Genomic DNA, 13,383 nt, shown 5'->3' with positions numbered 1-13,383 from the left:
TTTAACCTGCATGCTTTTGGAGGTTTTCCAGACTTTTTCCTGTGGTTGATTTCAAGCTTCATCGCATTGTGGTCTGAAAGTATGCATGGTATGATCTCCATTCTTGTATACTTATGAAGGGCTGTTTTGTGACCCAGTATGTGATCTATCTTGGAGAATGTTCGATGTGCACTCGAGAAGAAAGTATATTCTGTTGCTTTGGGATGCAGAGTTCTAAATATATCTGTCAAGTCCATCTGATCCAATGTATCATTCAGAGCCCTTGTTTCTTTATTGATCCTGTGTCTAGATGATCTGTCCAATGTTGTAACTGGAGTATTAAAGTCCCCTGCAATTACCACATTCTTATCAATAAGGTTGCTTATATTTGTGATTGTTTTATATATTTGGGAGCTCCCATATTCAGCACATAGACATTTATAATTATTAGCTCTTCCTGATGGATAGACCCTGTAATTATTATATAACGTTCTTCATCTCTTGTTACAGCCTTTAATTTTTTTTTTTTTTTTTTTTTAATTTTTTTTTTCAACGTTTTTTATTTTATTTTTGGGACAGAGAGAGACAGAGCATGAACGGGGGAGGGGCAGAGAGAGAGGGAGACACAGAATCGGAAACAGGCTCCAGGCTCCGAGCCATCAGCCCAGAGCCTGACGCGGGGCTCGAACTCACGGACCGCGAGATCGTGACCTGGCTGAAGTCGGACGCTTAACCGACTGCGCCACCCAGGCGCCCCTACAGCCTTTAATTTAAAGTCTAGTTTGTCCAATAGAAGTATGGCCACTCCAGCTTTCTTTTGACTTCCAGTAGCATGATAGATAGTCCTCCATCCCCTCACTTTCAATCTGAAGGTGTCCTTAGGTCAAAAATGAGTCTCTTGTAGACAGCAAATAGATGGGCCTTGTTTTTTTTGTATCCATTCTGATAACCTATTTCTTTTGGTTGGTGCATTTAGTCCATTTACTTTCAGTGTTATAGAAAGATATGGGTTTGGAGTCATTGTGATGTCTGTAGGTTTTGTGCTTGTAGCGATATCTCTGGTATTTTGTCTCACAGGATCCCCCTTAGGATCTCTTGTAGGGCTGGTTTAGTGGTGACGAATTCCTTCAGTTTTTGTTTGTTTTGGGAAGACCTTTATCTCTCCTTCTATTCTAAATGACAGACTTACTGAATAAAGGATTCTCGGCTGCATTTTTTTTCTGTTCAGCACATTGAAGATTTCCTGCCATTCCTTTCTGGCCTGCCAAGTTTCAGTAGACAGATCTGTCACGAGTCTTATTGGTCTCCCTTTATATGTTAGAGCACGTTTATCCCTTGCTGCTTTCAGAATTTTCTCTTTATCCTTGTATTTTGCCAGTTTCACTATGATATGTCGTGCAGAAGATCGATTCAAGTTACGTATGAAGGGAGTTCTCTGTGCCTCTTGGATTTCAATGCCTTTTTCCTTCCCCAGTTCAGGGAAGTTCTCAGCTATGATTTCTTCAAGTACACCTTCAGCACATTTCCCTCTCTCTTCCTCCTCTGGAATCCCAATTATGCATATATTATTTCGTTTAATTATGTCACTTAGTTCTCTAAGTCTCCCCTCATACTCCTGGAATTTTTTATCTCTCTTTTTCTCAGCTTCTTCTTTTTCCATAATTTTATCTTCTAAGTCACCTATTTCTCTCTTCTGCCTCTTCAATCCGAGCTGTGGTCGCCTCCCATTTTATTTTGCAGCTCATTTAGAGCATTTTTTAGCTCCTCCTGTTTCTTAGTCCCTTAATCTCCGTAGTAATAGATTCTCTGCTGTCCTCTATACTTTTTTCAAGCCCAGCAATTAATTTTATGACTATTATTTTAAATTCATTTTCTGCTATATTGCTTAAATCATTTTTGATCAGTTCGTTAACTGTCGCTACTTCCTGGAGTTTCTTTTGAGGGGAATTCTTCTGTTTTGTCATTTTGGATAGTCCCTGCAGTGGTGGGGAACCGCAGGGCTCTTCCACTGTGTTGTCTGGAGTAACTTGTGTTGGTGGGCGGGCGCAGTCAGACCTGATGTCTGCCCCCAGCCCACCGATGGGGCCACAGTCAGACTGGTGTGTACCTTATCTTCTCTCCCAAGGGCAGGACTCACTTGGAGTGGTGTGGCCCCTGTCTGGGCTACTTGCACACTGCCAGGCTTGTGGTGCTGCTTCTATGGGATCTGACCTATTAGCCGGGGTGGATCCGCAAGGTGCACAGGGGCGGGAGGGGCGGGCATAGCTCGCTTTGCCTTCAGTGGTCCGCTTTGGGAGGGGTCCTGTGGCACCGGGAGCAAGGCAGACTCTTTGGAGGGATGGATCCGCAGAAGCACAGCGTTGGGTGTTTGCCCAGTGCAAGCAAGTTTGTGACGGGCACTGGTTCCCTTTGGGATTTTGGCTGGGGGATGGGCAAGGGAGATGGCGCTTCCCAGCGCCTTTGTTTCCTGCCAAGATGAGCTCTGTCCTCCGGGGTTCAACAACTCTTCCTCCTGTTGTCCTTTAGCCCTCCCGTCTCCAAGCAGAGCTGTTGACTTATAAAATTCCAGATGTTAAGTCCCACTGGCTGTCAGAACACACTCCACCCGCGCCTCCGCTTTTGCAAGCCAGACTCTGGGGCTCTGCCTTGCCGGGTGTGCTGGCTGCCCCTCCACCGCCCTGGCTCCCTCCCGCCAGTCTATGTAGCTCGCACTGCCTCTCTGCCCTTCCTACCCTCTTCCGTGGGCCTCTTGTCTACGCTTGGCTCCGGAGAGTCTGTTCTGCTAGTCTTCTGGTGGTTTTCTGGGTAAATTAAGCAGATATGGGTGGAATCTAGGTGATCATCAGGACACAGTGTGCCCAGTGTCCTCCTGCACCGCCATCTTCTGAAAAGTCCCTTCATTTGTTTTTTAGATTTCACATGTGAGTGTAATCTTACGGTATTTTTCTTTCTCTGACTTATTTCACTGGGCAGAATATCCTCTGGGTTCATCCATGTTATCGCAAATGGCAAGATCTCATCCTTTCTCATGGCTGCATAATGTTCCAGTGTGTGTGTGTGTATGTGTGTATGTGTGTGCATGTGTACACATAATATATACCATGTCTTCCTTATCTGTTTGTCTATTGATGGACATTTAGGTTGCTTCCAAAGCTTGGCTATTGTAAATAATGCTGCAGTGAACACAGGGGTGCTTATTTCCTTTATAGTGTTTTTGTTTTCTTTGGGCAAACACCCACTAATGGAATTATTGGATCATATGTTATTTCTATTTTTAATTTCTTTTTTTCAAAAATTGCCAGTGCTGACTATATTTTAAATCATCCTGGCAAGATATTGGGAAAAGTTTTCAATTAGCAATAATCATGCCTCAGATAAACCTCATTGGCTATGATACTGCCACTGTGCAAAGCTTCTATCTTTAAATTTTGATAAACCTTCATACTGTTTTCCACAGTATCTGCCCCAATTTACATTCCCACCAACAGTGTACAAGGGTTCCTTTTTCTCACCAACTCTTGTTACTTCTTAACTTTTTGATTTTAGCCATTCTTACAGGTGTAAGGTGATATCTCATTGTAGTTTTGATTTGTGTTTCTCTGATGATGTTGAGCATCTTTTCATATGTCTCTTGGCCATCTATATGGTCTTCTTTAGAGAAATGTCAGTTAAGGTCCTCTGCCCGTTTTTTAATCAGATTGTTTGCTTTTTGGTATTGAGTTGTAGAAGTTTTTTTTTTTTTTTATGTTTTGGTTAGTAACCCTTTATTGGATACATCATTTGCAAGTATCTTTTTCCTTTTATTAGGTTGCCTTTTTGTTTTATTGATTGTTTCCTTCACTGTGAAGAAGCTTTTTATTTTTGTTTAGTCCCAGTAGTTAATTTTTGCTTTTGTTTCCCTTGTTTTAGGAGACAAATCTAGAAAAATGTTGCCATGCTGATGTTAGAGAAATTACTGCCTGTGTCCTCTTCTAAGATTTTTATAGTTTCAGATCTCACATTTAGGTCTTGATCTATTTTGGGTTTATTTTTATGTGTGGTATTAGAAAGTGGTTCAGCTTCATTCTTTAAATTTTTTTTTTTAACATTTATTTATTTTTGAGAGAGCATGAGCAGGGGAGGGGCAGAGAGAGAGGAAGACACAGAATCTGAAGCAGGCTCCAGGCTCCAAGCTGTCAGCACAGAGCCCAACACGGGGCTCGAACTCACGAATCACGAGATCATGACCTAGGCCGAAGTCGGATACTTAACCCACTGATCCACCCAGGCGCCCCCAGTTTAATTCTTTTACATGTGGCTGTTCAGTTTTCCAAGCACCATTTATTGAAGAGACTTTTCCCCATTGTATATCTTGCCTTTTTTGTCATAAATTAGTTGACCATATAAGTATAGGTTTGTATCTGGGGTTTTTATTCTGTTCCCTTGATGTGTGTATCTGTTTTTGTGTCAGTACCTTACTATTTTTTTTAATGTTTATTTATTTGAGAGAAAGACAGAGTGCGAGCAAGGGAGGGGCAGAGAGAGAGGGAGATAAAGAATCCGAAGCAGTCTCCAGGCTCTGAGCTGTCAGCACAGAGCCCGACATGGGGCTCAAACCCATGATCTATGAGATCATGACCTGAGCCAAAGTTTGACGCTTAACCCACCGAGCCACCCCTGTGCCCCATTACCCTACTGTTTTGATTACTTCAGCTTTGTAGTATATCTTGAAATCTGGAATTGTGATTCCTATAGCTTTGTTTTTGTTTCTCAAGATTGTTTTGGCAATTCGGGGTCTTTGTAGTTCTGTACATATTTTAGTACTGTTTCCCCTAGCTTTGTGAAAAATGCTGTTGGTATTTTGATAGTGATTGTCTTGGAATCTGTAGATTGCTTTGGGCTGTATGAACATTTAATAATATTCTCCCAATCCATGAGCATGGAATATTTTTCTAGTTGTGTCATCTTCAATTTCTTTCATCAGTGTTTTAAAGTTTTTAGAGTACATGTCTTTCACCTCTTTGGTTAAGCCTATTCCTAGATATTTCATTCTTTTTGATGCAATTGTAAAAGGAATTGTTTTCTTAATTTCTCCTTATGCTATTTTGTTATTAATATATAGAAATACTATCAATTTCTGGGTATTCATTTTGTATCCTACAACTTTACTTCATTCATTTGCTGGTAAAGTGTTTAGGATTTGATTAACTTTTTTAAATGGCATTTTTTACTATATTATAATCAGTAATTATGAAAATATTTCAAATCTATTTTTGTCCATGCAGCTAGAAAAAAAAAATTTACCTTTCTCTCATTTAATAGGTCTAATAGCATTTAAAAAGACAAATTGGTGGTATATTCAAACACTGTATTCTGAAGTTATAAATATAATCCTTTCTGGTTTCTTATGCCTACCCCCTGGGTTTTCTCTTCTTTAATGATACTTGTTGGTAAGACTGAACCAAGCATCTTAGACACACTTGAGATTAAAACATAGCTTTTAGCGACTTAATTGAAAATATTTCAAAATAAAGTTTAAATTATTAACAGTTAGTTTAGCTTCCAAGAGTTTAAGATGTATGTGTTGTTTGTTGGGCATTTTATTTCAGGAGCCGCCTAAAGAAAGACTACGATGATTTCAGAAGACAGCCTGATCATGATAAATTTACTAGAGAACTGTGGACTACTGAAGAAGGTGAAGGAGATCCTGGAAAAGAATCTCCTAAAGTAGAAATTAGTAAGTCTGTAGAGGTGACAGAACCTTTGGATATCCTGGAGAAAGATAACTTTGATTCAGGTAAGTATTAAAACTTTCTTTAAATCAACACTAAAACCACAAAGAGAAGTTTTACTATCTTTTGTGGAGATAAAGGTTAATCTGGTTAATGATGTGTATTAATTGGGAAAATCTGCCATGTTTTGAAGGTGTCCTGTGTCCTTGTAAAGGTTCCTTGGAATCATTACATTTCTAGGAGTTTCTGGAGCCAGTGCCTGCCTCCAAACTGTAGGCATGTCTTTGCTCATTATAGACCACACATCTTTAATATACAATCCTTCTAAAATAAGTTCATCATCTTCTTTTTATTGTTACTATTTTTGAAGCACTGTTTTTGATGTTTGATTTAAATGGAATTTGACAAGTCCCTAATCTGGGAAGATTTTTTATGAGGAATGACCAAGGTTGATGGCCTAATGAGACCCCAGAGTGGACATATCATCATAAGGGGGCTAAATTAGATTATCTATAATTCATTTCAGTTTATCAGATTATATTATTCTTTAAATCTAGTTAAATAACTTTCTTTAGTTATATAACAGGTTAGTGTGAAAATTTGTGGTTAGTAATTTTTTAACCTGTTGTTTTTCATGTCCTTGGTGACTTGAAAAAGAGTAGCTTCTCATCAACCCAGTTTGACTGATATGAACATAATTTTTTTACTGTAGGAATAATTAACCCCAGAAACTCCTTTAGAGTCTCTGAAAATTAGAATGGAGAACTATCTCTCTTTGATTTCATGATTTCCTTATCTAGAAGAAAAGAACTAGACTGTATTCCTTTTCAGATCTAAATTCTGAGCTCTAATTGCTGGCCTGAGTATCTCTTTAAGAGATGTAAATTTTCCTTTGTGTTTGTATTGCAGCAGACTTAGCAGAGTTTGAACAAAAAAAAATTCTGTCATTAATACATAGTTGGGAATGGGTTGTGCTATCAAGATTGCCATGTCAAAGATCACCTTACCTTAATTTTCCAATCAGGGTGCTGAGACTTTGAAATCACCCTGTAGTAGATTTCTTAATAAAGTTCCAGTTCAAAGATTGACTTGCTTTTTTATAATTGGTCTTATTATTGCTATTCAGTTGCTGTTTTATTTAAACACAGTGTTTGCTTTTATAATTTTCAGATGACATGAAACTGTCTGAAATAGATTTTCCTATGGCCAGAAGCAAGTTGTTGAAAAAGGAATTGCCTTCTAAAGATATTGCAAAGATACTGCCTAAAACACTTAAACGACAGTCAAAACAAACTAATTATGTGGATGATAGCACAAAAGATCTTTCCCCAAGGAAGAAAGCAAAGTTAAGCACAAATGAGACAACAGTTGAGAATGCAGAAGGTGAGGTGCAGATTGACTATTTGAATGAATTCAAGCATACAGAGCCACTGTTTCCAGAGTCGTTTGCCTCAGTGGATTCAACACCAGTATCTATTCTCCAGAAAGGGACCAAACCTATTCAGGCCTTGCTTGCAAAGAATATTGGGAACAAAGTGACCTTAACAAATCAACTGCCCCCTTCCACAGGTAGAACTGCTCCTGCTTTGGAAAAACCAGTTATATCTCCTCCAGAAGCAAGTCCTATAAAGCCAGCATTGACCTGCCACACCAGTACAAAAGGTCCTTTACAAATGGTATACAAAGTGCCCTGTGGCCAGTGGTTGCCCATAGATCTCCATAACAGCTCTGTAAAGATTCAGATGCAACCTGTGCTAGATTCTAAAACAGGAGAAAAAATCATGCAACAGGTTCTCATTCTGCCTAAGAATTTTGTGATTCAGCACAAGGAAGGGAAAGCAGTTGCAAAAGAAGTACCGCCACTTCAACAGAAAAGTACAGAACCACCTTGTTCATCTTTCCTACAGACAACAAATGTAAACTCTTCTTTAGCATCAGTTCTTGTCAGCTCAGCAGGAACTGTTTCTACCCAGCTACCTAATATACTTTTCAATAGGACAATTACACCTTTGTCAAATAGTGATAGGCCACAACCTTTGTCACCTGTAACCTCCATAAGTAATTTATTAACACCACCAGTTAAGACTAGCCAGAGTGAGTCAGGAAAAGTCAAGAATGCAGTTTCAGCAGCCACATTTTCCCAGCCCATTGTTTCATCCACCATTTCCTCAACAGTTCAGCCTCTGTTATCAGCAACAACACTAAGTGGATCTACAAATCCTGGTAGTTCCCTCAACTCTTTTGCACAACAGACTCCTGATTCTTCTGAAGTAAAGCAAGAACTGAAAACTGTGTGTATAAGAGATTCACAATCAATTCTTGTTAGGACACGAGGTGGGAACACTGGAGTTGTAAAAGTACAGACCAGTCCAGATCAAAATTCACCCAATAGCTTATCTTCAAGTTCAGTTTTCACTTTTGCTCCTCAGCTTCAGGCATTTCTGGTACCCAAATCAACAACTTCATCATCCTCTGTTTTTTCACCCTCAGTTGGAGTGACTACTACATCTAGTCTCCCACCTTTTAGCCAAACATCAACTTCTGAGTCCATTCCATCTGGCTTTAATCCATCAGTGGGAAAGAATCTCAAGCTTACATTAGGCCAGTCTTCCTGCGGTGGTAATTTGGGCCACATGATAGATAAAGCTTCACATATGCCGCCTTCTCCCTTAAAGTCCTCTCTTTCTTCTGGCACTCTACTATCATCAACAGCAAATAATTCAGTAAATGTAATTAGTATATCAACAGGAAATTTTGGACAAACCAGTACGAATGTTATTCATACTCCAAATAAACAACAGGGAGATTATTTCACAAAAAGTTTCCCTGTTACAAGATCAGAAGCAACAGCAGCAACAAATGGCGATGTGATCAGTGCAACTGCAGTTCACAAACTTATGCTGGTGTCAGCTCCATCTGTTCTTTCTTCTAGCAGTGGAACTGCAATTAATGTGACACCTGCACCAACATCTACGGGTGTTTCTGCCCAGAAATTAGTTTTTATTAATGCTCCAATTCCCAGTGGCACTTCAACTCCAACTATTGTGGCAGAACCATTAAAACAAACTCTTTCTCCCCCCTTGAGTAAAACATATGTTAAGACTCCAGAACAACCCCAGATAGTACTAATTCCATCAACAGTGGGAGCACCAATAAAAATAAATTCATCACCAACTGTATCTCAGATAAAAGATGTGAAAATTGGACTAAACATAGGTCAAGCAATTGTAAACACTTCAGGCAGTGTGCCACCTATACCATCAATTAACATATTGCAAAATGTAACCCCAAAAGGAGAAGAAAAAAGTACCAAGGGCTATGTTTTGCCATTGTCAACAAGTAGTAATTCAATTCCAGTAAGCTCAAGTTTTGTGAGTCAAAATATTACTCCTCTTAATGAATCAATGGTTTCTGCAACAAGAGCAGTAAACATGTTTTCAGTAACAGGAGCAAACGTGTCTTTGGGTTCTCTTTCAGTGACCTCAGCCTCTGCTTCCGTTGGGACACGACCTCCTGTTTTAGTCAGTGGAAATGATACCTCTTCAAGAATTATGCCTATTTTGTCAAATAGACTTTGCACGTCAAATCTCGGAAACACTGTGGCTATATCAACTGTGAAAACAGGACATCTTGCATCATCTGTTCTGATTTCAACTACACAACCAACAGTGTCTCCTAAATGTTTAACATCAGCTTTGCAGATCCCTGTTACTGTTGCCTTACCTACACCTGTGACTGTATCCCCTAAAATAATCAACACAGTTCCACAAGTGGCAACTGTACCAGGAGCCACATGTTCTATATCTCTTTCTAAAAGACAATCTCGGACTTCTGTCCAGATTCAGTCACCAGGGATTTTAACTACAGTGCCAACAAATATAAACACAAATAAACCTCAAACTGAATTGCCATCCCTTTCACAAAGTCTAGGTAAAGTAATTAATATTTCCAATTTTGCTTCTCTGCCAAACCAGCAAATGTCCTCTGCTTTAGTAAAATCAACCTCAAGTTACAGTTCTGCTCCTGGTGGCTCTGCCATTCACACTGCTACAGCACCATCAAATGTGAATAGTGTGATAGGGGGTCAGTTCAGTGAACCTTATATTCAGCAAAAAATAGTCATCAACACCAGTACACCTTTGGCACCTGGTACTCAGATCATGATTAATGGAACCCGGTTTATTGTCCCACCACAAGGTCTTGGAGCTGGTAGCCATGTTCTTCTTATATCTACTAATCCAAAATATGGACCTCCCTTAGTTCTTAACAGTGGCCAAGGCCTTCCGGCTTTATCAGTAGATAACCCTGCCCAGATCACACTAGCATCAAATAATTCTTTAAGTGGGCAACCTGTGAAGCATTCTCTAAGAAGTTCTACAAAAATTATAAACTCTCTTGGGAATGTCAGTCCTCTACCCACAGTACATACAACATCACAGATCATAAACACAACTGCTAAAGTGTCTGTTCCACTTCCCGCACCAACAGTGTCATTGGCTTCAGTAATTAAGTCTCCTCCAGCTACTCTTTTGGCTAAGACATCTTTGGTTTCTGCCATTTGTTCTACTAATCCTCCACTGCCAAGTAGCACATCAGTATTTCATCTGGACACATCAGTCAAAAAATTGTTGGTTAGCCCAGAAGGAGCCATTTTGAATACCATAAATCCTCCAGCATCTAAGGTTTCTTCTCTCTCCTCCTCTCTCTCTCAAATTGTTGTATCTGCTAGTCGAAATCCTGCCTCTGTCTTCCCCGCTTTTCACTCATCTGACTTAGAGAAGCCCAACACAGCTGCATCCTGAATTTAGACTAAATGAGCCAGTTTTTAAATAATGGGGCATTGTTTTGACTCCCATAAAAATTTTAACTTTATTATACTGTTGAAAACATACTATACATAGTTCTGTGTGTTTTAATGTATCTTTTCATTAGCTTGCAACAAGGCTTTGTTTCCTTTGGGAGAAAAAGATCTGTTCCATTTAACTCATTGGTATGAGTATGTTTTCCAAAGTTGTTTAAAATAGACAGAATCTACCTGTCTGTATTGCATAGATTGGACAAAGTCAAGTTTCACTAGTTCGTAGTAGGCTAGCTCTTTGCACACTTGAATTGACATGTTTCTTCTTGAACTTGGACTATGGCAGTGTGTATCAACAATATTGTATTCTGTGTCATTAGTGAAATCTTGTTTTTGTTTTCTGTAAAAATATAAATAAATGTATGTATGTGTGTGTGTGTGTATACACACACACACATATTTATGCATTGTGAAAATGCAGTCCATGTTGTAAAATTGTACATATTCCTAAATCCCTAACAACCTGTACTAAACTATATGTACAAAGAACTATGCTGTCTTATTTATGTTTTGTTTACATAATGTATAGTTTTTTAAATATTTTAGTAATTTTGGACCAGTGAACTGTTAGCAACAATGCAGAAGAATCTGCATGTAATAAACTGAGTTGCTGTATTTCTTTGTTTGAATACCATTTTTAAACTGCGTTCTTGTTCCATTGAAAGAATTGTTCCATTGAAAGAACTGCGTTCTTGTTCCATTGAAAGGAATTAAGGGTGGGAAATTTGAATTAATGGCTAGCATTTGTACAAGGTTTTACAGTTTACAAATTTTACTTCATATATCTTACTTACTTTTCACAGTAGTCTTGAAAGATTAAGTGATGTTGTCCGAGGTCATCCAGCAAGTGGGTGGTAGACCTGAGCCATTAGTTGAACCTGATGCTTTAAATTTCCATGATTGTACATTACTTCTATTATAAAATTTCACTTTGGATTTCATTAAGTTTTTTGTCTTATTTCACCACCAAATTCCCCATTGATTAAGTAATCTTTCAGGCCAATGTGTTTGGTCTGTGTTTATGCACCTCAGATATGCTTTGTTAATTTTTTATTTTCAAATTTAGATTCACAAGAAGTTGTGATGGTAGTATGGAGAGGTCTTATGTACCCTATATATAGCTTCCCTCCTGATATGTCTGTTTTTATATTGAGGTATTATTTCATAGTTGACTGATTTTCCAAAATGATAAAACATAAGAATTTTCCTTTTTTTAATTTAGAATAACAAATGAATTTGAACACTTCCAATTATTTATAAGCATTCTTTGCTTTTGTTTGCTGTTTTTTCAATCACAGAGCAGTCACTTATATTCTGTTGTAAAACAAGTGATTTTTATGGGGCAGCTTCTTCTCAGGGTTTGACTTTGTGGTATTTCAGAATATGCCTCATTTTAAATAAAAGATAGATTTTATTATCACAATGAACACTGAGTAGTGTATAGAATTGTTAAATCACTATACTGTGCACTCAAAACTAATATAACACTGTATATTTACTGGAATTAAAAGTTTTTAAAGTCTGGGAAAAAAGACACAGCATAAGGAATACACAAAAAAAATGTATAATTGCTTAGTCATAAATAAATAAATATCTTTTTAAGAAGGCAAAGCATGAAAAGTCAAAAAAAGATAGATTTTATATTTATTGGATCTTTATCCATTATCTAAGATAGTGATTGTATATTCATCCAGATTATGTTTATAATGACGTTAAACATCACATGGAGTTGTAGTCTAGGGTTAAAAATGATGGGGAAGAGTAGGCCTGAAGACTTCCTTTGAAACTACACTGAAATGTATTAGTTATCAAAGTGGAAGGGGTGTGAGGATGTTCCTGGAAAGTTGCTAAAGGCTCTCAAAAATCTATACTTATGTTCTAAAACAGTGCCTTTGCCAGTCATGTCTATGTTCTCCTCTGTAGTCACTGCCCCTCTTTCCCTTTCAGTTTAGAAAGACCTTGGATTTCAAGGGAATGTGGGTGATATTTGGGAATGCAATTGCATTGTGCATAGGTGTGCTCAATAAATAAATGTACTTACATACTCAACTTTTAAAGCAAAACAACCAGAAATTATTCATCTTTTCCCTTTAAAGAATTCTCCAAGCCATTTCTAGAAACTAATTTACTGAATTACCTATGGCCCAACTTTAATCCCAGTGAAGGACCTAAACTAATTATTAACCACAATTCTTTTCTAACTCCTAAATCCAAAATCCTAATATGACCTTTGAAACTCTGTGTGATCTGGTGAACCTTTTAGAGTGAAGCCCCAGCCCCCGACCCTGCCATCCCCTTGGGGATTAAAAGGGGCCTCAATCTATTGCTGCTTACCTCACCAGCTTCTTTTCAACCTATTCCCTTGCTTATTGCACTCTAGTTTTCTTTTAGTTTCTAGAAAGTTCAAGGCATTCCTAGAAGTTCTCTTTGACTTAATGTTTCATTACATATTCCCATTACATATTACATAACTTCCTCTCCTTACTTCATCCTAGCCAGCATCATGATATTGTAGTCATTCATAGATTGAGAAGGGCATAGTACTACACTACTGTAATGAGATTTGTATGCAATTATTGAAAGTCTGTCTTCCTTTTTAAAGAGAGACCTTCATAAAGAGAGACCTTGTCAGTCATCATTGTCACCTCAGTAACTCGCACCCAGTAGACATTCAATATGTTTGTTGAATAAATCAGTGAGAAATGTAGGTAGCTTCTTAATATAACCAAAAGCCAAATTCTTTTTCTTTTGTTTCCAGCTTGGTAGATCATGTGGATTTCTGGGATCTTGGCCAACCAAAGAGTACAAAGTCAAATTCCTCAGTTCTTTGTAATC

The 13,383-nt window shown here is 38.2% G+C and overlaps 1 protein-coding gene and 1 non-coding gene across 3 annotated transcripts in view; one reads left to right on the top strand and one right to left on the bottom strand.

Annotated features, from left to right (window-relative positions):
- The window catches only part of BRD10 (bromodomain containing 10), a 131,045-nt gene extending 119,556 nt beyond the window's left edge, over positions 1-11,489 (top strand). For both annotated transcript variants that reach the window (XM_078436869.2, XM_078436868.2), the window contains 2 exons: positions 5,568-5,755; positions 6,861-11,489. In XM_078436869.2, the coding sequence (XP_078292995.1) occupies positions 5,568-5,755; positions 6,861-10,492 (3,820 nt within the window). In that variant the 3' untranslated portion in view covers positions 10,493-11,489. The remainder of the gene's footprint in view (positions 1-5,567; positions 5,756-6,860) is intronic.
- Positions 3,256-3,393, bottom strand: LOC132676454 (U4 spliceosomal RNA). Its single transcript, XR_009609028.1, has one exon. It is a non-coding gene; the product is annotated as a U4 spliceosomal RNA (small nuclear RNA).
- Positions 11,490-13,383: the final 1,894 nt, after the last annotated feature.

This window comes from Panthera onca, chromosome D4 (assembly GCF_046562875.1).
Source record: "Panthera onca isolate mPanOnc1 chromosome D4, mPanOnc1 haplotype 2, whole genome shotgun sequence".
Classification (NCBI taxonomy): Eukaryota; Metazoa; Chordata; class Mammalia; order Carnivora; family Felidae; genus Panthera; species Panthera onca.
Note: the sequence above shows the minus strand (reverse complement) of the source record. Positions and strands in the feature narration are given on the sequence as shown.